The 26981-nt window shown below is 44.8% G+C and overlaps 1 protein-coding gene across 1 annotated transcript in view; it reads left to right on the plus strand.

Moving 5' to 3' along the window:
• The window catches only part of GRK3 (G protein-coupled receptor kinase 3), a 168588-nt gene that overhangs the window by 133676 nt on the left and 7931 nt on the right, over positions 1-26981 (plus strand). The window contains exons 14-20 of the mRNA XM_035256379.3: positions 7803-7869; positions 8416-8516; positions 13806-13872; positions 15255-15350; positions 18814-18976; positions 22570-22706; positions 25570-25683. Of these exons, the coding sequence (XP_035112270.1) occupies positions 7803-7869; positions 8416-8516; positions 13806-13872; positions 15255-15350; positions 18814-18976; positions 22570-22706; positions 25570-25683 (745 nt within the window). The remainder of the gene's footprint in view (positions 1-7802; positions 7870-8415; positions 8517-13805; positions 13873-15254; positions 15351-18813; positions 18977-22569; positions 22707-25569; positions 25684-26981) is intronic.

A 26981-nucleotide genomic window follows, 5' to 3' on the forward strand; every position in this document is an offset into this window, starting at 1 on the left:
TCATTCAGACTCATAATACAAAAAGCATTTTACGTTAAAATTTCCTTGTCAAGGTTTTCCTTTGAATACTCTCATAAGAATGCAGTCCTGATGGTTTGCTAAATGTTGGACCTTTCCATTGGAGAGCCTAATTGAGCACCACTGCATCCTCTTATTACATTTAGCACATTCTGGAGAGAGGCTGAATTCCACATTCCCCCGAAACTAGGTTCTGAGCGCCCTCTGTTTCGTTAGGACTCTGATAATCCGGTTGTTGTCTGCTTTGCATTCACTTGTGATCTAAAATTGTATTATTGCTTAGAAAGTTGGGTTCTGTTATTCCTTAATTGGATTATTGTATTTGTGGAGCCTGGATGGCCTTAATTCATGTCATCAGACTAGCTGACCTAATTAGAGAGTTTATCTAAGCAAACCAGAGAAAGCCATTTCCCCTGTGAGACGCTGTTCTCCCCAGTGGAGTCGCTTCTGTGCATATGGAGTGCATGAAGACACCCAGGAGGTCTTTGTTCTGGATCTCTGCTGGCGATGTGGTTGGAGACAGACAGTCCCTACCTACAGAATTCGGAGATGATAAAAACTCTGTGCAACCGCTGAACCGCTGAATGCAAAAATCAGCAGTTAAATCTGACAGTCTCAAAAGTCTTGTATTTAGGACTTTGTGTACTTCTTTGTTTTGTGGCTCTGGTTGTTCAAATGTCCATGCATCTAGGCTGAGGAGGATTTGGTGTAACAGGACTTCAGTTTTTAAAAGACTGGAGGGTTTTGTTAAGTAACTCTGTCTGCTCCGACAGTGTGGCTTGTGGCTAACAAAATGAACTCAGTCTTACTTGGCCGGAATTCAGCTTTGCCGTACTGAACTGGAAGATATGAATTCCTTTGTGAAGTCCTCGGTCGGCCTTGATGGAAGCATTATGTTCAGTGGGGCTCCCACTGAGAAGAGACTTGACAGACAGGAAGGCATCCCTAGGAGGGCCGTGAGGATGGGAGGGTGGATGAGATGAGCGGAGAGTGGTAAAATAGCCAGAGCTTACCGCTTCTGTGGAAAGACCGAAAGAGCTGAGTCCAGAACTTAAGGAAGCTGCTAGAAGGCCATCTTGTTGAACGCGTCCCTCTGCATGCTGTGTAACTCCGGAGGGCCGCATTTTTGAAGAGGAAGATTGCAGTTTGATTCAAGAATGTCCAGTCACTTGAGCTACCTAATGAAGGAGGGCTCTGCCCCACAGATAGTTGGCTCCCTGTCACTGTCTGTTGACTATTGATTGAGACTGAAACAGAGAATCCTTGCAGTGGGTGATAGATAGGATTAGCTGGGTCTCCCCCACTAGGATTTATTATCTCAGGCCACTCCCTTGACTGTTGAGAAGCTGCTCACAGATAGGATATAGCACTGAAGCCAAAGAGCAGGAAACATTTTTTGACTTAAGTGATTTAAATGAAATGTGATAAACATTTATGGAGTTAGTACCTGTAATATACAAGAGACTGTGCTTGATGCTATGGGGGAAGGAAAGGGGCAAGGAAGGAAAACAGGAGAGGGAGGGAGGAGGAAGGGAGGAAGGGAGAAAGGAGAGGGAGGAAGGGAGGAAGGAGGGGGAGGAAGGAGGAAGGAGGGGGAGGAAGGAGAGGGAGGAAGGGAGGAAGGACGGGGAGGAAGGAGGGGGAGGAAGGAGAGGGGAAGGAGAGGGAGGAAGAGAGGAAGGAGGGGGAGGAAGGGAGGAAGGAGGGGGAGGAAGGGAGGAAGGAGGGGGAGGAAGGAGGAAGGAGGGGGAGGAAGGAGGAAGGAGTGGGAGGAAGGAGGAAGGAGGGGGAGGAAGGAGAAAGGGAGGAAGGAGGGGGGAAGAAGGAGAGGGAGGAAGGGAGGAAGAGGAAGGAAGGAGAAAGGGAGGAAGGAGAGGGACGAAAGAGGAAGGAGAGGAAGGAAGGAAGGAGAGGGAGGAAGGGAGGAAGGAGAGGGAAGAGGGAAGGAAGGAGAGGGAGGAAGGGAGGAAGGAGAGGAAGGAAGGAAGAAGAGGGAGGAAGGGAGGAAGGAGAGGGAAGAATGAGAGGGAGGAAAGAGGAAGGAAAGGAAGGAAGGAAGGAGAGGGAGGAAGGAAGGAGAGGAAGGAAAGGAGGAAGAAGGTAGAGAGGAAGAGAAGGAGTGAGAAAGAGGGAGGGAAGGAAAGAAGGAGGAAGGAAGAAGAGGGAAGAGAGGTAGGAAAGGGAATGAAGGAAAGGAGGGAGGGAAGAAAGAAAGCAAGGAAGCCAGCTAGCCAGGAAGGGAGCCACACGAAATCCTTGAGGGATAAGCAGTCCAGGAGAATAGCTATGGATATGCACACTGGTCACACCGGATCAGGAGCTGTCCACGCTGTGCCGACTTCGACAGTAGCGATGTGCTGGGAGCACAGACGTGGGAGAACCAAGTCTAACCTGAAACGGTAGGGTTGCCTCAGGTGGGAGATGGTCTGTGGAGTAGGCTTTGAAGATAGGACGACAATACAAAGCCTGGGCACAGGGGAAATGTCAGCTTTCTGTGTTTCTCAAGGCGGGTGCTGAGGGAGAAGGCGCGGACGGTCGGGTCAGCACTGGGAAGGACCTCGGACCAAGCTGAGAAGCTTGACCTTTAGCCTCCAGGCCCTGGAGGCTGAAGGCTTTTCAGTAAGATGATTCTGGAAGCAGCCTGGAGCAATGGAGGGACAGAGACCGAGGCAGGAGGCAGGCAGAAGAATGTGGGCAAAAGGCAGTGAGCTTGCACAGCAGCCTTGGACCCTGACAGGAGTGGATGGCAGGGGGTACTGCAGAATTAGAGTCCACGGCCTTGGACCCTGACAGGAGTGGATGGCAGCGGGTACTGCAGAATTAGAGTCTGTGGCCTTGGACCCTGACAGGAGTGGATGGCAGCGGGTACTGCAGAATTAGAGTCCACGGCCTTGGACCCTGACAGGAGTGGATGGCAGCGGGCACTGCAGAATTAGAGTCTGTGGCCTTGGACCCTGACAGGAGTGGATGGCAGCGGGTACTGCAGAATTAGAGTCTGTGGCCTTGGACCCTGACAGGAGTGGATGGCAGCGGGTACTGCAGAATTAGAGTCCACGGCCTTGGACCCTGACGGGAGTGGATGGCAGCGGGTACTGCAGAATTAGAGTCCACGGCCTTGGACCCTGACAGGAGTGGATGGCAGCGGGTACTGCAGAATTAGAGTCCACGGCCTTGGACCCTGACAGGAGTGGATGGCAGCGGGTACTGCAGAATTAGAGTCCACGGCCTTGGACCCTGAAAGGAGTGGATGGCAGCGGGCACTGCAGAATTAGAGTCTGTGGCCTTGGACCCTGACAGGAGTGGATGGCAGCGGGTACTGCAGAATTAGAGTCTGTGGCCTTGGACCCTGACAGGAGTGGATGGCAGCGGGTACTGCAGAATTAGAGTCCACGGCCTTGGACCCTGACAGGAGTGGATGGCAGCGGGTACTGCAGAATTAGAGTCCGCGGTGCTTCAGTGTTTCCATGGGGTGCTTTTTGTTTTTTTTTTTTTTTTTTTTTAAATAAATGGTCGGATATGGAAGGATCGGACTTAAAGATGGTGCAGTTTAGGTTCAGGATAATTGGGAGAATAACGATGTCATGACCAAAATCAGTCTGTCAAGCTTCAGTGGTTCACACGAAACTGAAGTGTGTGCAAGGCCTTTGAGGAGCAAACCCCTGTGGCGAGGCGGGGAGGAGGTGGGACTGTGTGCAGGAGCCTTCACTGCCTCAGCTGTGAACCAGGGGATCGTGCCACCTGTTCTACTTCCTCACAAAGTTGCTTGTGGGAAAACCTCAAAAATATGCCTGTCAGTATCCTGTGCATTTTTCCTATGTTGTATAGAAGGGAGCTGCAGGCAGCTGTCTTTTCTCAGGCACTAAGAAATCAACTGAGTGGAGGAGGAGATTGACTAGGCAGGGCCTCTGGGGCACAGGCTTGGGCACCGTCCCCTCTGCATCCTGGCTCTCTCCTAGGGCACCGGTCCTCAACCCCAGGGGGCACTGGGCAATGCCTAGAGGTTGTCATAACTTGGGGAGGGGCTGCTACTGGCATCTCCTAAGTAGAGGCCAAAGATGGTGATCATCAGCATCCTATGGTGCATAGGACAGCCCCCGCAGCATCCCAACAAGGAATCATTTGGCCCCAAATGTCACCACCCCAGAGCAAGTTGCCCCTCCCTTCTGCCACAGCTGTGCGGTGAGGTTGGATCTGTGGTCACCAAGGAAGGGTCTGTCTTCTATGCTCAAATCCTCCTTCTCTGACCAACGTGCCCCCTCACTTCTGCTGAAACACTTTTCTGCCTGCTTCATTTTCTCTTCATCCCCTACAAGAATACTGCAAGGCATTTGGAGAAGGAGTTTGAATGGGAGAAAGTTGTCAAGACTTGAGAAGGTGTTTTGCATCCCTGGACTCAACAGTGATTGACCGAGCCATTCATATCCCCCATTTTTGGGTGCTGGACATGACTTCTGTTTCAGATGACTTTGTCAGATACTCAAGAGCATCTGTGTATGAAGACACACCCATGTTGCAAACCTGTGGAGCTGCCGTCATGATCTTCACCTAGATTTAAGGTGTCTGTTAAGGAAATCAATGGATGTGACAGTGGCCTCGATCTTAAGCTCATCACCGTTGATGGTCTCCCTGTGGAGTTGTCAGAGACGAGGAGGAGCCTGAACAGTGGCCTGAGGAGGACTGAATGCTGCCTGGCTCTATTGAGTTTGTTCCAGGAGAGGGGAAAAGGGCAGTTTATTAATATTTTGGCAGCTACTGGGTTAGGTTTGAAATGCACATGTAATGTAACATGCCATCTTTGGGGTATTTTAAAATTAACTTTTGATGTGAGAGTTTTTAATCACATAATTTTTGAACCCATTGTTTCCCCGTGAATATGATGTAGAGTTAACTTGGGATCGGGGGGTTCATGTGTTCCCGCATCATTTATAATGTCCCGAACAATTTTTCGGCTCATTTAGGGGAAACGTGCAGCTGTTCCATTCTATCTGTAGTTCAGAAAGCTACACTTGACCACTGCACATGTGAATTCTTTTCCCACAGCATTCCCTGATGCAGCCAGCGTGTTGCATGGGAAGAACTTGGCCGTGCCTTGTAAGCTGTTGACAGGCCCGTTACTGTCTCCTATTTAAAGTGGCTGCATCAGGGAGCAGCTGTGACCACACAGGATCTGTGCTCACCACGTGCCTCGCTCAGAATGGAGATTATTACTATCATAGGTTTTCTATAACGTTTTCCAAAATAGAAACTGAGTCTTTGGCTTTGTTCACAAAGAATAATCAAGAATATATTGGAAACAGATGTGCGTCAAGATTTCAACTGGAAAGACCAAAGCGTCTGAACATGGCAGCATCGAATTGAATAGCTGAAGAGCATTTTCTGATAATTTCTTATTGAGCTGGACATGGAATCGCTATATTTATAAATGGAATTTGTAGCAATAGGGCCCATGTGCTGGAAATAGTTTTGGCACCACTAACTTTAACTCCGAGTCCCCTCACAAGCCTCCCTGTGGTCTCATGAAAGACTTCAAATTTAGCACAGAGCGTTTGTGTCAGAACATAGCAGGCCTCCTCAGCAAGGTCAGGGCATAGCCCTTTCCTTCCTGGAGCAGCCATGAGGACACGGGGGCCAGATGCAGGAGTGGGGTCCTCTGGCTTTGCATGCAGGAGCCAGGTCCGAGGGATTTGTCAAAACACCAGATCTGCCCTTGATCCCTTTTAACACAGTAAGGAGCACCATCGGGTGGAAGCAGCTCAGCGTCGAGCAGGGAGGCTAAGGTCTTCCTAAGGTTTGATCAGCTTTCATTCCTTTTCTCTACAACTGTAAACACATTAGTATTTCCGGGGATTTTGTATGAAAGAGAATGATGCAAGCATGATACATTTTTAAACATCATAAATAACAGACATTGTTTGCTTTTACATCTGCTTTTTAAATGTAGCAATGGTACATTTTTTCCTTGAAATAAGGCAAAAAGAATATTTTCAATCAAAGTCTACTTTCAAAGTTAAATGTTTACTGGGTGCTAATTTATCTTGTTTTTATCTTTTCTTTCTTTCTTTCTTTTTTTCAAATTAATGCTTTTAAGAGATGGGAATTAGCTTGTATTTCACTGTATGAAATGATATGGAAGGAAATAAAGGACTAGAGTGCCCTCTCTTGCACAAAAAGAAAATTAAAGTGTTTCAGACACTAAATGGTCTGAAATGTAATAATCTCAAGAGATAGTTCAATGTATAACCTAATTAATTCAGTAGGACGACCAGCTCAGTAGCAGTAAGTAGCAGTGCAAGATAAGTGGCATTTGAATTCTTTTTTAGAATCTCACTGAGTTATGTGCTCGACATCCTAATCCATTTTATGGAGTTAATATTCAAATATTTTACATAATATCCTGCCTGCCTCAGCTTATGTCATTTCTGCCTTATAAATAAATGTATAGGATTACTACTTTGCTGGCACGTCTTGCTATAAGAAAATTCAATCTTATGTGCCCCTTTACTTTCAAAGTGAAAAACCATGGTATTCTAGTTTGCATATTTAATAGTTTTTTTTATGGTAAGGTTTCCTTTGAAAGTCAGCTTCTCCAAAGTTTTAAAAACACGAGAAAGAGTAAGAATAATCTGTTTTACATAGTTCACGAAGTAGACATTTATTTTATAAAGTAAGAATTATCTTTTTTTTTGAGATGGAATCTCACACTGTCACTTGGGCTGGAGTTTGATGGCTCCACTCGGCTCACTGTAAGCTCCGCCTCCCGAGTTCATGTGATTCTCCTGCCTCAGCCTCCTGAGTAGCTGGGATTATAGGCGCGCACCACCATGCCTGGCTAATTTTTTGTATTTTTAGTAGAGACGGGGTTTCTTTGTTGGCCAGACTGGTCTCGAACTTCTGACCTTGTGATCCGCCCGCCTCAGCCTACCAAAGTGCTGGGATTACAGGCATGAGCCACCACGCCCTGCCCAGTAAGAGTAATCTTTATTATTTCCACAAGTGGTTACTGTATCAGCTTCCTACCTTACTGCGATTGTCTTGGCTACTTGCATAGATAGCGCTTTAGCTTTTCCCCTTCACCACTTCTGTGAAGTGGTGGTGGCTTGATCCCTGCTTTACAGATGAAGACTTGGTACTGAAGGTTTCTATCTGGCTGACAGTCAGTATCAAGTCACAACCTGAATCCAGCGTTTCTGACTCTGGAGTCTGGGATTCTGTACAGGGAAGGCATGAGGCAGTGCTCAGAGCTGTGGAGAACCTGCTGGTGTGTGGTTAGTTTATTTCTCTTTTCATCAAAGGGATGTATTGCTTAAAATTACTGGTTTCTAGGGGTGAATTGTTTCATCTCCGTCCTGTTTTGCTTCAGCTGCTCTTCCTTGGGCTGTTTCAGGGACCAATATCCATTTTCCTGAGAGATTTATATGAAAGGTACTGTTCAGTTCAAACCCTCGTATGACAAATGTTATATAAATGACTTTTGTTCTCACGATTACCTGTTGGCTAGTTACAGATTCTTTTCTAATGGTATTTCCATTGGAACAGCGTGTTTTAGGGCCACAAGTTCACCGAAGGGAGATTCAGGCAGTTCAAGTAAGATCTAAGTCCTGCTATTTCTCCTAACATTTGCGCACCAGTTTTTCTGTGGAAATGATACCTGTTGGTAGCTTTTGCATTTCTCCAGTTTTGAATGAGTAGTGATAGGACGTAATACTTTACCCATATATTAGTCAGTGGTATGTGCTGTCTCGCCTGATGCCAGGTTTTAATGGAAGAATTCTTTTTTTCCACAGTCACAGCCCTTTCAGACAGCATAAAACCAAAGACAAGCATGAGATTGACCGAATGACCCTCACCGTGGTAAGGAGATTCAGAACTCTCTTCTCATCTGCATGATCATTGTCATGTTTCAATCTATCAATAATAAAAAATGGCCATCACATGAAGTATTATAGGAAATAGAAAACCATATATAATATCAACATAATAAAAATGTGCTTTCTTAAAACAAATACATGAAGATATAATTTCTAAAAGAATTTCTAGAAGAAAAAATGAATGGAAATAGATGCCAAGGCAAAAATCAGGATTTACTAACAAACAGTATGAAGAAGCTAAAGAAAATCTAGAACGAAAGTAAAGAAATCAAAGAAAAGGAAAATGACTAAGACGCCGAAGAATGAGGATGCCTTCTGGTTCTTCTGGTCTGGACCCAGCCTGATGGATTTCGCAACTGATTAGTGACCTTTTTATGTTTCTATAGAGTAAATATTAATTCCTAATGAGACTGCAGTTTTCAATACTATTCTTATCCAAGCAATAGCCTTTAACCTAACCTAACTGGTTGGTTGTTAGGATACTGTTTCCATGAACAGATTTTAAAAATCTGACTTGTCTTTTCCCCAGAATGTGGAACTTCCAGATGCCTTCTCTCCTGAACTGAAGTCCCTTTTGGAGGGCTTGCTCCAGCGAGACGTTAGCAAGCGGCTGGGCTGTCACGGAGGCGGGTAGGCCATTGTTCCTGCCTTTCGGTATCTTTACCGGAAGAGCAAAAGAGTGATTTTTAAATACTGCCTATCAAAAGTCATCCCTAGTCCTTAAAATGTTCCATTTTGACTTGAAAGGGGGAAAAAAATAATCACATGGGAAATCTACATATATTGTCCTATGTGTTTTTATAGTTAAGGAGTTGAAGAAGTCACTCACTTTTTTGCTTTATTTATTTTTGAGATGGAGTCTTGCTGTGTCACCCAGGCTGGAGTACAGTGGCGTGATCTCGGCTCACTGCAACCTCCACTTCCTGGGTTCAAGACCACTGATGCCAGCTACCACGCCTGGCTAATTTTTGTATTTTTAGTAGAGACGGGGTGTTGCCATGTTGGCCAGGCTGGTCTCAAACTCCTGACCTCAGGTGATCCACCCACCTTGGCCTCTCAAAGTGCTGGGATTACAGGTGTGAGCCACCCTGGCCAGCCCACTCTTTAACTTTTAAAGATTGACCTTGTGGTTGATAGGAATGAATTCTGATATTTTGTAGTCTGTTTGTTTTTTAGTGATGGTTATATTTGTGATTATGGCAGTTTAATATTCTGACCAGATTCTCACATATTTCTCTCATGCATAACTGAGTAACTGCTATCTCTAACACGTACTCACTATTCCCCTGCCCCAAACATTCTAAACAGTAGTATCTAGAAAGCTTATATAGAGAGATTTAAGCCAGACCTTTCTCCTGTATCTCTTCACCCCCAGGCTTGCTTGGCATAAGAAGTAACTTTTAAGTGTATATTACCTATATGTATGTCATACATATGTGTATGTATGTTTTAGTGTGCATATTATACATATAGTATAAGCAGTTTACATAGATAACTAAATAATATACTTATATATGAGTATGTCCTTATTAACTTGCAAAATTACCTATTCCTGCTATAATAGATGAAGATTTAGCTCACTCATTATGGTCTCTGTAGCCCTCCCTTCCTTCACCTCTCAAAAGAGTTGAAACACTATTTTGGGTTCCTCTTTTGCTTCCCTCTGTAGCTTTCAATTCTGTGCTTAACCCAGCTGTACCTTTTTCCAACTATAAACAGTATCTGAGTCAAGGATTTCGACATTCCTGTCTTTCATTGTCTTCTCTCTGGTGATCTTTCATGTGAATTCTTATTTTACATCATCAGTATGATACTGCTTACTTCCTATTCTGTGATCACAATCAATCTTTGCGCCTTGCATATAGGTTGATTTCAATAGTTGCAAATGAAGAAGGTATTTACACTGTCATGTGGAATCACAAATGTTCATTTCATGGTTTCTACTTAGCTTGTAATAAACTTTAAGTTACATAGTTATATATATACATATGTAACATGTATATATATAAGAGATATACATATATCTTTCTCTCAAAAAAGCACATGCTGGTTGTGGACTTTGTTTTTCCCTGATGATTCTTTCGGGAAGACTCCGCCTGCAGCAGCACTGAGAAAGAGGTGCTCTATTTCTGCTAATCGGCGTCTTCTCACCCAGCACTTCCTTTGCAGCCTCCTGGTCTGAATCTGCTGCTCACTCGATTCCCTGCCTCCTGCTACATGTAGGCTAGACATAGAATTCTAAATAAATAATAGTTTTCCCCCAGAACTTTGACGCTCCTGCTTTATTGTGGACCAGCGGACAGTCTGTGTGGGCCATGGAGCTGGGTTACCGCTTGTGACGGCAGGCTCGCAGTACCCCTTGTGCTCGGGGACTCACGTGCTTCAGCTTAGAGAACACCCTTCCTTTCCTTATTTGACATTCCTCGTGCTCTGTTTCTTGCAGAACTCTTATTAGCTGGATGCTCGGGTTCCTTTCTGGACGTGGGCCTCTGCGCTCCTGATCTTGAATGTTACCTGCATCTTTGCTTTATTTGTTATACTTGCCGATAGTATACATTTTCAACCCTTTTATTTATTTCCTTTTTAAAATCTTTAGCAGGTTTAATTTCTTAAAAGTAGAACTTTTCGGGCTGGGCACGGTGGCTCGCGCCTGTAATCCCAGCACTTTGGGAGGCCGAGGCGGGTGGATCATGAGGTCAAGAGATCAAGACCATCCTGGTCAACATGGTGAAACCCCGTCTCTACCAAAAATACAAAAAATTAGCTGGGCATGGTGGTGCGTGCCTGTAATCCCAGCTACTCAGGAGGCTGAGGCAGGAGAATTGCCTGAACCCAGGAGGCAGAGGTTGCGGTGAGCCGAGATAGAGCCATTGCACTCCAGCCTGGGTAACAAGAGGGAAACTCTGTCTCAAAAAAAAAAAAAAAAAAAAGGTAGAACTTTTCAGGGTTTTCTTATTCCATGTTAGAGTAAACACCTTGCTGCAGGTGTTCTGGGGGTGGGTGTGGGGTGTGCATGTGTGTGCAGGTGTGCTGCTGCTCAAAGCCACAGGGTCCATGCCCAGAGCTCCAGTCCTCTGTCCCAGCCCCCAGCCACACACACTGTGGTGTGCTGGAGCTCAGCACACCGGCTCCATCCTCAGGGCAGTATCTCTGCCCTGCTTTGCCATCAGTCACTGTCCTTGTGTCAACACCCCTTCTTGTCTGCTGATGGCCCTCCCTCTCTCTCACACATGGTAGATTTTTTTTTTTTTGATGTTTATTTTTACTTGTATTTTTATTTTTTTGCGATAGAGTCTTAACTCTGTTGCCCAGGCTGGAGTGCAGTGGCGCCATCTTCTCAGCTCACTGCAACCTCCGCCTCCTGGGTTCAAGTGATTCTCCTGCCTCAGCTTCCCAAGTAGCTGGGACTACAGGTGCTCACCACCACACTCAGCTAATTTTTGTATTTTTAGTAGAGATGGGGTTTTGCCATGTTGGCCAGAACTGGTCTCAAACTCCTGACCTCAAGTGATCTGCCCACCTTGGCCTTCCAAAGTGCTAAGATTACAGGCATGAGCCAGCATGTCCCGCCTATTTTTGTCTTATAAAAAGAGAGTGTCTCACTCTGTCACCCTGGCTGGAGTGCAATGGCACAGTTATAGCTTGCTGCAGCCCCAAACTCCTGGGCTCAAGTAATCCTTTGGCCCCAGCCTCCTGAGTAGGTGGGACCACAGGCCCATATCACCACGCCTGGCTAACTTTTTTTTTTTTTTTTTAATAGAGAAGGGGTCTTGCTATGCTGCCCAGATGGGTCTTGAATTCCTGGCCTCAAGTGATCTTCCCCTCTTGGCCCCCAAAGAGCTAGGATGACAGGCATGAGCCACCGTGCCTGGCTCCATGTTCCTTTCCTGCCGTTTCAGTGGTTGTTGAGAAGGTGTGAAGATGCATGCTTGCACCCAGTCACAGGCTTGAACCAGAAGCATTCTTTCTGGGGCATTTCTAATTGCTTGGATATATGCAAGTAAACTTCTTACTTAGCTTACCACATTTAATGTATGAACAATGATGGACACAAAAATGGAACCCAATAAGAAAATCACCGAAGTGTTGGCAGTAAAAATGCACGAGGATACGCTCTGGGATCCCAGTCCTTCCTTCAGTGTCTGTTTTCTGGGCACACACTGATGCTACCCCGTGAAGTGGCAGAGGCAGTGCTCCTGATAGGGATGGCCCCTGCCGCCTTGAAGCTCCTGCTGTGGGAAAGCCACAGTGTAGAAACATCAAGTAAGATGGGTCCAGATGGTGAGAAGTACCTGTGTGGGGGACGAGGCCTGGGGAGGAACACTCCAGCGGAAGGGTCAGTTAGGGAGGACTTCCAGGTAGAATCAGCAAAGCCAGGTCTCCTCGGCACTGGGTTCGGTAATAAATGCAAAGCCAAACTTTGGAGAGTTTTGAGCAGAGGAGTGGTGAGTTCATTGAAGAAGGTGATTTGGGCACTGTATGAAGTGGGGTGGGGCTGCAGGTGGGCAGGACTAGAGGTCAAAGGAGGAGGCATTAGAGCAGCTCAGGCAGGAGGTGCCAGTGCCCTGGCGCCTCAGTGTTTCTGGTGGGGCGTCTATCATCCCTTCCCTGCGCACAAATGCCAGGAGCACCCTGAGCAGAAACACCAGCCCTAAGTGAGAGTCTGGGGAGGATGGGAGGTGGTAGGAAGTAGTCAGGTCTGGGACTGGCCGAGGGGTGGCTGTGCAGCATGAGGGAAGGGAAGTATCCAGGACCATCCTGGCTGGGCTGTGTGGGAGCAGTGTGGAGAGGGCTGCGTCAGCCCCGCCTGTATCCTCTGAGTGCGCTGTGGAGTAGGAGTGGCCTGAACAAGGGCGAGGGTTGGTGCTTGGGGTACAGATTTCGGAGTCCTATAAAGGCACTCCAGCTCCTGGGTGGGGCGAGACGCCCCAGGAATGACTGCAGAAGGGCCCTGAGAAGCAGCCCTGAGCTCTTGGACAAGATGTGGAGGAAGAGAAAGTGAGTGGCACGTGCTGGGGTGCCGCTGTGCCACGCAGCCTTTTCCTTGCTGTGCAGCTTTTTGTTGTTGTTGTTTCTGGAGACATATTCTCACTCTGTCATCCAGGATGGAGTGCAGTGGCGCGATCTCGGCTCATTGCAGTCTCCCCTCCCGAGTTCAAGCAGTTCTTCTGCCTCAGCCTCCCAAGTAAATGGGACTACAGGTGCACGCCACCACCATCAGCTAATTTTTTTGTATTTTAGAAGAGACAGGGTTTCGCTGTGTTGCCCAGGCTGATCTTGAACTCCTGAGCTCAGGCAGTCCACCCACCTTGGCCTCCCAAAATGCTAGGATTATAGGCGTGAGCCACCGTGCCCAGCCAACTTTTGCTCTGGGTACTCCGAGTTTTAATTATGACCTTAGAGAAAACTTGTTTGTTCAATTTATAAAGGGTTTTGGTATACATTGTATTATTAGATCTCTAGTTTGCTTCTGGGTAAATGCGGTGCTTGACATTCCTGTCATTTTCCTATGATATTATCATCTATTGTGACATGTAGATATTTGCCGTAAATTTCTTTAATGTGTAGATATCCAATTTAATTCTTATTTCAGTTATGTCCTCATGACTATAGAATTACTGTATGTATGCATGCATGTGTGTATTTATATCTGTGAAAATTTCTAGGTTATCTTAAACTGTAATAACTATCCCAAATAAATGATCTTATGGGATAATATTCCCAGGTGCTGCATGCAGTATTCTAAACATCATAGCATTCCTCGTGTTGCTTTGAAGGAACCATAATTATTTGCTTTCTTAAAAAAAAAAACAACAACTGGAAATACTTGTTCCCCTGTGTTGTTAACAGCAGTTTTGTACAATATTTCTTATATTTCCAACTGCATACTTACCACTGTTACGACTCTTTCTCCTCCAGCTCACAGGAAGTAAAAGAGCACAGCTTTTTCAAAGGTATTGACTGGCAGCATGTCTACTTACAAAAGGTACTCACCCCCCTGGGCTCTACCTTGGGCACCGCCGCCCTTACATGCTTGTCTCTGTCTCTGGCTCTGTCTCTGGCTTCCTGGCCCTGTGACCCCAGGATCCCCGCCACCCGCCTACCCCGGCATCCTGTGTCCACAGCACTCTGTCACCCAAGAGTTACCATGTAGCCCATCCCCTTGGGGGTACCCTCTCTCTCTTCATTTCCCTAATATAAACATTTTGGAAATATCTCCTGTATCAGCTAATAGAAGGTAAAATGGAGCTATGATCTAGTGAATTCAATGCACGTATAATTGAGCCTTTTTCAGTGTGTGCTCACCTTCTCGAATTCTTATCTCAGTATGTGACTATTTTACATAGATCTCCATAAAATGTACACCAGACTTCTTCCATAAACTGATGTCTGTTTTCTGGCCCCACACTACACAATTCAAGAATTAGCATATTTTAGATCAGCATAATTTCCTTCCCTTATTTTAAGCTTCATTATATTTGCATTGATACAGGAAACAACCCAAATTCAGTTTTTAGAAAAATGTTGATGATCAGCCTTAGGGTTTTTTTTGTTTTTGTTTTTTGCATGAACTCAGACTGCAGAGAAATGATGATTTTCTGTAGTAAAGAGAGACTCATCTGTTAGTCCTGCCGAGTTAGGTTTTGACCTGTGGTCCAGTTAACATTTACGTTGAGGTGTTTGTAGATCCGGCCTGCTCCCTGTTGTGGCTTCAGCAACCTGAAGGTGTTGTTGCGTCCTCTGAGAGATTGTGCTTTCCTAAGCTGAGCTGGACTGATATGCCTGAGATTTGGTTGTATTTGAAAATTATTTAAGCCTTCAGCCATGAGTCCTATTTTTCTTTATTTTGTCTAAAATCCAGGGCCTCCCTTTGGGGCTATTCAGTGCAAAGGCTTTTATACAAAATATGAAATGTGATTTGTTACAATCTTGAATGAAATGCTGCACAGTGTTGCTGAGCGTGGTGGCTCACGCCTGTAATCCAGCTCTTTGGGAGACTGAGATGGATGGCTTATCTGAGGTCAGGAGTTCAAGACCATCCTGGCCAACATGGTGAAACCCCATCTCTACTAAAAATACAAAAATTAGCCTAGCGTGGTGGTGCCCGCCTGTAGTCCCAGTTACTCAGGAGGCTGAGGTGGGAGAATCGCTTGAACCCGGGAGGCGGAGGATGCAGTGAGCTGAGTTCGCACTACTGCACTCCAGCCTGGGTGACAGAGTGAGACTGTCAAAGAAATTTTAAAGAAGAAATGCTTTACAGTGTAGCATGCTGATACCTTGCACTGTGCTGTCTTCGTAGAATGTTAGGTTGGGATGGGGCCGTAAAGGTCATCTGATGAATGCACTATGCTTGTTTGCGTTTTCCAGTACCCCCCACCCTTGATTCCTCCCCGGGGAGAAGTCAATGCTGCTGATGCCTTTGATATTGGCTCATTTGATGAAGAAGATACCAAAGGCATTAAGGTACACATGCAATCATTGTTTCCTTTCTTTTATTTTTGGATGGGGGGATTTCTGGTGGAAATCAAACTTAGCGGTTGTTTTAGTATTGGGCTGTTGGTGGTATTTGACTCATCAATGAATATCAACATATTTGAAGAATATGTAAGTTAAGGATCTAAATGACAGGCTTTGAAGGCTTTCTTCAGACTAATAGTTTTATTTTTGATGAACTGCATGGGAAAATGTTTATTGATTTGGCGTATGTGTGATTGAAATAAAACTCAAATTGTACATGAAGCAGGAAAGACAACTGCGTGGCACAAACATACTTTCCTAGTGCGAAAGAGCCAGGGTCTCAGCTCTTAGTGTTTACATCTCCCCGTGTTAGGACGACAGAGCAAACAGCGCGAGTCATTTTGCATTTGTCAATCAAAGATGAAATAATCACTGTTTTTAAATACAATCCTCTGCATTTTTCATACTTTCGTTCATGTCACTATTCCCCCAAGTAGAGACAAGACATAATTAGAGACGGTGAGTCATGAGAGAAGATCATCCTGTCTAAGATGCTGGGTCAAAGCGTATCACTACATCAAGCTCTCACCTACCCCCATGCTGGCAGCTTGCCCCAGCTCTCCCCACTGCTCCCTGGCTGTCCCTGTTTCTTCTCAGCTGGTCCCATTTACACCCTTCTGATGCAAGCCCTCCTCGCTTTCCCCACCAAGGAGCTTCCTTTTCCAGAAGGCTGAAGCACTATTAAAACACACACCTCTCAGGTGTGAATGAAAGAGTGACAAATAAAATGCAGGGGCCTGGCAGGAGTTATGATTAGAGACACGTGGGACTGGGACCAGCTAGGCTATGGGATCAGAAAAGGCAGAAGATATGAGGATTGCGGGGAAGGAGAGCATTTATCGGGAGCAGCATGTAGAGGCCAAGTGCATCCGGGGAACCCAGTGGCAGCTGGCCAGTGCTAGGGGCCCCAGGAGATGAGGGACTGGGTCATGATGGTGATTGGGGTGTTCACAGGACTAGCTTCTCAGGTGCTGGAGGTTAGGTGAAGGCAAAGTGGGGAGGGCCCAGGCCACAGGGCTGTGAGGATTGATGACCAACTGCGAGACACCCTTCTGTGGTCTGGAGCAGTGGCTGGGGTCAGCATTGAGACCAATGCCTAGACCTGTGCACCGCCAGGCATCGTCTGTAGCCTGAACCGTTGATACCATTGATGTGGGGTATATGAGTAGACAGCAGCGCCTTGGGGAACAACCCACTTACAAAGGTATTTAAAGAATGTACCGCTGTCACAATAGAATTTTTTCACCTGCTGTACTACGATCTATCAGAGTACTAAAAATAAAACTACTATTATGTGGGCGCCCACGAACATTTTTTGATGTTAAAAAGAGATGATCATACTTGAAAGTGTGGTAAACCAAGATCCAGGCTTTGGAGTCAGACTGGGCTGGGATCTGCCATTAGCGGGGTGAATGTGGGCCATTCTGTAAGCTCTCAGGTCTTGGTTTGCTCACCTGTAAAGTGGGGGATTTCATTGCCAAGCTTTCTCTAAGGATAAATGAGGTGGCCTGCTGAAGGCTACAGGCATATGGTCAATGCTTGACAGACTAGTAGCTTCTACTATTATGTGTTGGTTCTTCCTGAGCAAGAAGTCGTATCTGGTAGGGAATCAGCTGGAAACAAGAAGCCCAGGTCCCGCCCCTGTGATGGCTGAGTCTAGCAGGAAGGGCAGAGGACAGCCCTTTAAGAAACTGTCTTGTAAAAACAGCCCAAATAACACACTTCCTTTAAAAGGGAGGGGAAACCTCACATCATGTAAGCATAAGTTGTCTTCTTCTTTAAAAAAATTCATTTTCAGCAATGTGGGCTCAGTTCATAAAGATCAAGTCTTTCCGAAATTATAGGCAGTGAAACAGTTTGTCTATAAAACAGAGCTGGCCGTTTCAGAATAGCTACCTGGGCAAGGAGCGTGCTTTGACTCTTTACCAGACTGCTCAGAACCTGTCCCGTGTGCCTGATTGCAGGTGCTTATCAGGCTTTGGGGTCTTCAACACCCCATCACTCACACACGCACCTCCAGTCCCATTCAGAACAATCAAGGGGTTCAGTTACGGGTTTAGATTGAATGTCTGAAGAAAACAGAAAGTGGAAAGGCTCTACAGGTCAAGGTGACCTCAAAATCAATAGATTATTATAATAGATCAATCAGACTGGATGGAGTGGGCCCCAGGTTGGGATGTGGGATGCAGCTGCCTCTGCTGTTCTGTTACTTGCTAAGGGAGTGTGTGAAAAGGCTTGGGCTTTCTTGCCCTTCTCAGTATTTTGCCTGTTGTGATACCCACCCCTGCTTCTCTCTCAAAGAGTAAGCAAATCAAGTCTGTAAGGTCTGTGCTTCTAAGGCAAGCATGTTTTTATCAGAAGGTCTGCTGGTATATCTGCCATAAAAATGCAGCTCAGATGCATAAAACCATTTTCTTCGCTCATATTCAAAGTGCAGCCTTACCTAGAGGGCAGAATGAAGAATTTTGAGTAATGGTTTGGAAGAAAAACACTCCCATTAAGTGTAATTTTTGTTACCGCAACTCTTTTTTTTTTTTGAGACGGAGTCTTGCTTTGTCGCCAGGCTGGAGTGCAGTGGCGCAATCTCGGCTCACTGCAACCTCCGCCTCCTGGGTTCAAGCAATTCTTCCGCCTCAGTCTCTTGAGTAGCTGGGACCACAGGCATGTGCCACCACGCCTGACTAATTTTTGTATTTTTAGTAGAGATGGGGTTTCACCATGTTGGCCAGGATGGTCTCGATCTCTTGACCTCATGATTCGCCCACCTTGGCCTCCCAAAGTACTGGGATTACACGCCTGAGCCACTGCACCCAGCCCTACAGAAACTCTTAAAGGCTCCACTGCCTAAACTCCCCATGTATCTTGAGCTTTCTTATACATGAGCATGATGTTAAACTTTAAGTAGTTGGAAGGTTCATGGAATTCATAGGAAGCTCAGCCTCATTTACCTTTGGTTTTTCTGACTTTTCAGATTAATCGAAGGTAGGTTCAAAAGCCCTCTTGGCTTCTGCTTTATATAACTGTTTCTAAAACGTTAGAAACAGTTTCCCCACTTACAGAAACAAAATATCCTTATCATAATTGAAATTTTAGTTTATAGTCAGAATCTTTTCCTACTTCAAGCAAAACCCTGTCTGTGAGTTTTCATTGGCAAACACGTCATGAAGATAGTATAGAAGGTTGGGCTGACTGTAGCTGATCTGGGGCTGAAACGAAAGTGGTGATCAGTTCTAACTCTTTGTGGATGCTCATTGCTTCGGTTGTCATTAGCAGAGATTTACCCAGATGATCACTGTTGCCATCTTCCCATGTACAGTTTCATGCTAGCGTCACCATGAACGCGGCACCGTGGACTCTTACCTTTGTAAGAATATTAATCGGAAATATCTTGACTTCTTAAAATAATCAGCTGCTTGATTGCGACCAAGAACTCTACAAGAACTTCCCTCTGGTCATCTCTGAACGCTGGCAGCAGGAGGTCACGGAAACCGTTTACGAAGCAGTCAATGCAGACGCGGATAAAACTGAGGCCAGAAAGAGAGCTAAAAATAAGCAGCTTGGCCACGAAGAAGGTAACGGAGCTAACATGTCTCCATACATTTCTCATGCGGTGACTTTTCAGAATTTCTTGTAAAGCTGAAAAAGCATTTGGGCCATAAGGTATTTTCCAGTCAAGAAGAAAGCAGTGCCGTAAATCATTTCAGTTTGCTCTGGCTTGGAAGAGCTCAGCCCGGGCTCTTGAAGTCTTCAGTCTGTGGAGACAGGAAGCTGGGTTCCTTGAGCGCTTGGGAACTAGTTTAGAGGTTCCTTCTTGCACATTGAGTCAGGAGTGGGGCTAGTGTCACTGGGGTGTGCCCTGTGCAGTCATCTGGGCACCTGACCCAGTTTAGGGCACTGTTGTCATCACCTTGAGACTCCTAGTCATTTTTGAAAAAGGGGCCTGCGGTTTCATTTTGCACTGGGGACCGAGAAGTACATAGCCAATCCTGGTGAGGATCTTGTCACTTGTTAAGAGAGGTAAATGTCTCCCATTCAGGTACTAACCAGGCCCAACCCTGCTTAGCTTCCAAGCTCAGGTGAGATCGGGCGTGTTCAGGTGGTATGGCCGTAGACAAGAGAGGTAAATGTATAAAGACATTTCTATGACAAATAGCCTTTTACAAATTGCCAAACCAGGCCGGGGCGCAGTGGCTCACATCTGTAATCCTAGTGCTTCAGGAGGCTGAGGCGGAACGATCAGTTGAGGCCAGACGTCTGAGACCAGCCTGGGCAACATGGTGAAACCTCATCTCTAGAAAAAATAAAAATTAGCCAGGCGTGGTGGCGTGTGCCTGTAGTCCCAGTGACTAGGGGGCCAAAATGAGAGGATCACTTGAGTCCAGGAGGTCATCTGCAGTGAGCCGAGATTGTGCCACTGCACTCCAGCCTGGGTGACACAATGAGAAGCTGACTCACACACAAAAAAACCAAAATTGCCAAACTGTGTTTTTATGTAAATAATTGGATGCCCTACAAAATATAACATTGAATAGGAAACATGAATTTTAAATAAGTCATTCTTGATTCACTGAATATGGCCACTCTTGATTTTTCTACGATTTCATGCATTGTGGATGATTAAATTTATTGTAGTTGATGATTGTGGTAAGATATAATTTCACTTTCCCTCTGAGCAAATCCCTTTCGGGGTTAACCTTATCTAACAAGAACGACCAGAAACTCTTTCACTCTATTAATAGATGACTTTGGTGGCAGCATCTTGGTATAGGATCTGACAATTTCCCTGTGGCATTTAAAGTGTCTTTGATTCTAGATGATTTACTCTGTACATAAAAGTTGCTAGAAAACACCAGGTGAATCCTGCATTCTTTTAACTGTGCCTACCTCAGTGCTGCAGGGACACACAACCCTTGTTTGTAAGCGATGCTTTAGAGAACAGGTCCCTTGTGATCACACTGGGCTGTGTTTGCCACAGCAGATTTTACACAGGAAATTGATTCAAGGTGGACTTGCTCAAGGGAGTGTCTTGATGTCACTAGAATCTTCATGAATTGGATCCAGAACTATATATAAATATGTATTTCTATATATACGTTCATCAAAGTGTATCCTTTTAGTTACAGCCGTAATTAGAAAGTTTAGCAAATCAATGAATTTATCTTCGTATGTTAGTAATTCGTGCATGAGTAGGTCTTGGCTGACAATCTCAGAGGTCACTTTTCTAGAAAAATAGAGTCTAGGCTTAGATTTCTGAACCAAAAAAAAAAAAAAATTATACCACATTCGGCCCTCCACGTCCGCAGGTTCTGCATCTGTGGATTTGACCAACCATGATAAAAAATATCTGGAGAAAGAATAATGATGCAATAATAAAAAATGCAAATAAAAGCTCTACAGCAGGGATTCCCAACCCCACGGGTGGATGGCCAGTTAGGAACGGGGCCGCGCAGCAGGAGGTGCGTGGTGGGTGAGAGAGCGGAACCGCCCGAGCTCCGCCTGTCAGATCAGCAGCGGCGTTAGATTCTTAAAGGAGCACATAAACTCTATTGGGAACTGAGCACGTGAGGGATCTAGGTCACGTGCTCCTTACAGAATCAAATGCTTGAGGATCTGAGGTAGAAGAGTTTCAAGCCAAAACCATTCCCCCACACCCGTCTGTGGAAAAATTGTCTTTACAACACCAGTCTCCGGTACCAGAAAGGTTGAGAATCCCTGCTATACAAGGTAACAACCATTTCCATAGCATTTACGCTGTGTTAGGTAGTATAGGTCAACTAGAGGTGATTTAAAGTTTGTGGGAGGATGTATGTAGGTTCTATGCAAATACTACGCCATTTTATATTGAGGACTTGAACGTCTACTGATTTTGGTATCTGCTGAGGTCCTGGAGCCTATCCCCTGTGAATACCAAGGGATTTCTCTACTCACATTTTCAATAGATTTTGGAAATGCAAGCACTTTTCAGTAAAAACGACAACCCCATGCTTCGCCTTCACCACTGACCCTCCCTGACCCTCTCTCTCCTTTGCACTTTTCCTGCCTGTCTCCAAATGACCCAGCATGGGTTTTACTTGTTCACTTAGGGGCTGACACACTCACTAGATTGTAAGTTCTCTAAAGTGGGGGTTTTGTCTCTTTTGTTCTCTGCTGACCCCAGAATATCTGGAACACGCCCAACACCTGGGCGTTCATGTGATACTTGTTGAAGAAATGAGTGAGTGAGTAAATGATTTTGGCATAATCACCAAAGCCTTTAATCTAGACTTTAAAATTAACCTTTTTTTTTTTTTGAGATGGAGTCTCACTTTGTTGTCCAGGCTGGAGTGCAGTGGCGCGATCTCAGCTCACTGCAACCTCTACCTCCTGGGTTCAAGGCATTCTCCTGCCTCAGCCTCCCGAGTAGCTGGAACTACAGACATGTGCCTCCATGTACGGCTAATTTTTTGTATTTTTAGTAGAGACGGGGTTTCACGTGTTAGCCAGGATGGTCTCAATCTCCTGACCTCGTGATCCACCTACTTCAGCCTCTCAAACTGCTGGGATTACAGATGTGAGCTACCATGCTCGGGACCACCCCCCTCACTTAAAAAAAAAAAAAAAGACAGTATTTCACTATAAAGATGTAATCAGGACTCAACAATGTATGTGAATTGTCTCTATACATATATATTTGAGGAATAAACCTAACATTAAGCTGAGGAATGAACCAGTTTTGATTTTTATGTTACCTTAATTGGACAAGAAAATTCCCACTCTATTATTATTTTTAAGATTAAAGGGGGAATCCTAATCCCACATAAAGACAAAGGTACTTTGGGGATGGCTTGACTTTAAATACTCTCTATTCTCCAGTTCTCATCACACATAATGAAAAGAGTTTGGAAACTGACTATTGCCCTCCCAGAGCGATCCATGGGCATCATGGATTTATCAGCATATTGCAAAGCAGCCATTACTAAGTGGGCAGAGAGAGCTGCAGAATCCTCTGATCTTTAGATCCCCAGTGCACGTGCATTTAAAACGAAAACCATGACTTCTGTAATGTGCTATATTTGTAGAAACCTCCTTTTCCTAAAAAGTATGTTGATGTTTTTTCAGAGAATAATGCTGCTATGACATTTTGTTTCAGAGCCTGTTTAACTCCTAGTTACTTTGTATTCCTCAGATTACGCTCTGGGGAAGGACTGCATTATGCACGGGTACATGCTGAAACTGGGAAACCCATTTCTGACTCAGTGGCAGCGTCGCTATTTTTACCTCTTTCCAAATAGACTTGAATGGAGAGGAGAGGGAGAGTCCCGGGTAAGTCTAAGGCAGTCTCATCCAGCATGTCTCCCAGTACGTACAATGGCATATGCTGATTTCATGTTTTATAAAATAGCCTCCAAAACTCTGTGTATCTGTTTTACTGGTGTACATGAGATGGTAGTGTGCATGCTTTAACTTCTTTTAAACTTTAAAGTCAACTCCTAATCAAGGGGGAACTTTGTAATTTCTGAAAATAGAACATTTTTTTGGTGAGGTCAGAAGCACCACATCATCCGATGGATTTGAAGAAGGCTGGAGAGCAGGTAGGTGGATCTAAAAAGAAAAGACAAGCTGGACTTTGAAGTCAGACAGACGTGTTCGGATCCACTGCTGGGTGTCTCTGGGACTCTGAGCACGTCACACTGACTCAGCCTCCGCTGTCTCCTCTGTGAAATGAGGGAATGAAAATCCTAACAACAGCAGTCAGCCCTCCATAGCTGCAGCTCCTCATCCTGGGATGCAAGCAACCAAGGAGAGAAAATATTTGGGAAAAAAAAAAATACAACAAGGAAAAGTAATACAAATAAAAAACAGTACAGTCCAACAACTATTTACATAGCATTTACGTTAGAGGCGATTTGAAGTATACAGGGGATGTGTGAAGGTTATATGCAAATACGATACCCTTCTATGGCAGCATGTGGAGCATCTGTGGAGTTGGCTATTCTCAGGGAGGTCCTGGAACCAGTCCCCCATGGATATCAAGGGATGACTGTACTGTAATTTTTGCATGTTTATCTGAGGTCAAGTGCTGAAAACAAAACAAAACAAAACAAAATCACCATTTCTTTAGGAACCTTTCAGCATCCAACCCTCATTTTATAAAGAGGAAAGCAGGCTTAGAGGGGAAAGTCTGCCACCCCAAAACACAACTGGACAGGTAGGAGGTGGAAGGGTGACTCAGACCAGGTCTCCCTGTACCCTGAGTCTCCCCATTGTACAGCCTCTCCTAGTTGGCTCAAATAAAATGTCCCTGGCCATGACACTTGGCACAGAGATGAGGTCACCAAAAGGTGCGCCCTGTGTGTTCACCTTGTTGGGAATTTGTCGGTGGATCATACGATAGCAAGATGTGGCTGCTCTTTGAGATCCTTTCCAGAGCTAATGTTTACGAACAAGATAGAAAGAAATTTCCAATCCACACGGTACCTTTCGGCAAATCAGGCAGCATTTATTAAGCGCCTACTGTGTGAGGAGCCCAAGGCTTGTCACCAAGGAAGGAGCCAACACTGGCAGAAGGCATCTTTTCTGTTTTTGGGGGGGAGCCTGATGAGTCATTGTAGGCAGGGTAATGGTCCTACACATTCAGAACGTCGTTATGTGTTGGATATGTTGGAATAATACAGCCCATCAGTTCTCCAGGGATCAGAAGTGTGGACAACAAGGCCCCTAGATCTCATGTATTTGGCTTTGGGCTGTATTTCTACAGTTTACTGTCAGCACAGTTTCCATTCAATTATGAATGATTACAATTGCATATCACTCCATTTCTTGGAAAAGAAACAAGATCTTCCCATCATCACTCCTGCCATAGAAGTTATTTTTGAAAAATTAGAATCTAGGATCTTAGTTCCAATTAATAAGATTCTTTTGGGGATCCTGAATTGTAACTCAGGGCTGGGAAGCATCACAGTAGCTCCCCAAAGCTCAGTGTATTTCCAGGTGATGAGTGGACCTGGGCATCTGATACATTTATTATGCTACCCACCGGCGTGTCACTGTTGTGCACATTAAAAAGAAATCACCCCACTTTTCAGGATGTTTGAAAACTTTAAAAAAACTTACCTTTGTTTAACATTGGATGCAATAAATGAGCTTGGTTTTAACAGATGCAACACCGAGTGTTCTGTTTGAATACCTACATAAGAGGCAGAAGCAGATTTGTAAGTCTAGGTAAGGAAAAAGAAAACCTGAGTGGCTATCAGGGTATCGTTTCTCAATCAAGATTCCTGGAGTATTTATATTAAAAAAAACAAAAACAAAAACATCAAATGGTCAGGAATTCATGACCTAAGCATTCACCTTAAGCAGTAATGCCATAGAGCTAGTATTGACAGTCTTTTAAGGAAACCATCTCTATTCATGACATCACTGGAATACCATCAAAATGCTGTTCGCTTGCAAGCTGACATCACTAAACATTTGCTGAGTTGCTGCCTTAAAAATGAGCTATACAACTTTGGCTCACAGAAATCATAGGTGGCCATCTTGCTTCCTCACAAGGCTTTTTTTTGTTTTGTTTTGTTTTTGAGATGGAGTTTTGCTCTTGTTACCCAGGCTGGAGTGCAATGGTGCGATCTTGGCTCACCGCAACCTCCGCTTCCTGAGTTCAAGCAATTCTCCCTCCTCAGCCTCCTGAGTAGCTGGGATTAAAGGCATGTGCCACCATGCCCAGCTAATTTTTTGTATTTTTAGTAGAGACGGGGTTTCACCATGTTGACAAGGCTGGTCTCGATCTGTTGACCTCATGATCCACTCGCCTCGGCCTCCCAAACTGCTGGGATTATAGGCTTGAGCCACCATGCCCGACCCCTCACAACTTTATTGATAGAATTTATTGGAGTGTACCATACAAGTATGCCTGTGTTTCATCATCATTCAAAACCAGTTCTGTGTGGAGAGAACAGCATTGCTGTTTTTCCTTAGCGAAACGTTGCTTTCTCTGCCGTTTTCCTTGAAATGTTGATTTGTGTGTGTTCCTTTACAGCCATTCTGCCCTCACTTCTGGAATATCATCAAAGAAAGAAAAATGGATGCCTTTTCTTTTTTTACTTGTTCTAACTTTGGTAGTTTTTGGTGTTGCTACCTAAGAAATCACAAAATAATTTGAATTTTGAATTTCTGTTTTTATGGTTAGCAAAATTTACTGACAATGGAACAGATTCTCTCTGTGGAAGAAACTCAAATTAAAGACAAAAAATGCATTTTGTTCAGAATAAAAGGAGGGAAGCAATTTGTCTTGCAATGTGAGGTGAGTTTTTGTTTTTTGTTAGGTGAATGTTAGAATAATTACATATTCAGCAAAGTTGGATGCCTGGCTATAAAACATTTTCTTACACCATGTTTTATCACTTGCAACTTATAAATTTAGTAAGAAAGCCTCAAGGTGTACAAGGTTTTCAACAAATTGATTTTTTTTTTTTTTTTGAGACGGAGTCTGGCTCTGTCACCCAGGCTAGAGTGCAGTGGCTCGATCTTGGTTCACTGCAACCTCCACCTCCCGGGTACAAGTGATTCTCCTGCCTCAGCCTCCCAAGTTGTTGGGATTACAGGCACCTGCCATCACACCCAGTTAATTTTTGTATTTTTAGTAGAGACTGGGTTTCACTGTGTTGGCCAGGCTGGTCTTGAACTCCTGAAATCATGATCCACCTGCCTCGGCCTCCCAAAGTGCTGGGATTACAGGAGTGAGCCCCTGTGCGCAGCCTAATCGTTATTTTTGAAAAAGGGAAATATTAGAAGATGGCAGGAGGGCCGGGCGCGGTGGCTCACACCTGTAATCCCAGCACTTCGGGAGGCTGAGGTGGGCAGATCACGAGGTCAAGAGATCGAGACCATCCTGGCCATAGCCAGGCGTGGTGGCACGCGCCTGTGGTCCCAGCTAGTCAAGAGGCTGAGGCGGAAGAATCGCTTGAACCCAGGAGGCGGAGGTTGCAGTGAGCCGAGATTGCACCATAGCACTCCAGCCTGGCAACAGAGCAAGACTCCATCTCAAAAAAAAAAAAAGAAAAGAAAATGGCAGGAGGGCATACATGAAATAATGTGATTACCCTATCTGGAAAATCTGCTCAGTATTTAATGGGGCCTAGAATTTTATTTGTTCTATAACTTTGAAGATTTTTCAGCATGTTTAAAGTTAAGGTTTATATATTTAGATAATTATAAAATGGCAAACTGAAATGCCATCTTAAGGGAAATGTCGTCTCTCTTTTCCTCGAAGGTGCATTCTATCACAAATTTCATTTCCGGACAGCTTGTGACTGGAGTACTAGTGGACGTGTGTGGTTGGAGAGAACTTATTTAGAGCAACCAACAAGTATTAGATGCAAAAAATTATTTTTACTAACCTCATGACTACATTATATAAATGAGTATATATTTAAAAAAAATTTTAATTTGTCAAAGCTTTTTCCCCATATTATTATAGGCTCCAGTTGTTTTAGAAATCAAAAGTCATTTCTGAACAAATTAAAGGCAGTGATTCTCAGAGTGGGATTGTACTGGAATCATATGAAGGGTTTTCATGTGGCCTTTTGCTGCTCTTTTCAA

Source organism: Callithrix jacchus, chromosome 1 (genome assembly GCF_049354715.1).
Source record: "Callithrix jacchus isolate 240 chromosome 1, calJac240_pri, whole genome shotgun sequence".
In the NCBI taxonomy this organism is placed as follows: Eukaryota; Metazoa; Chordata; class Mammalia; order Primates; family Cebidae; genus Callithrix; species Callithrix jacchus.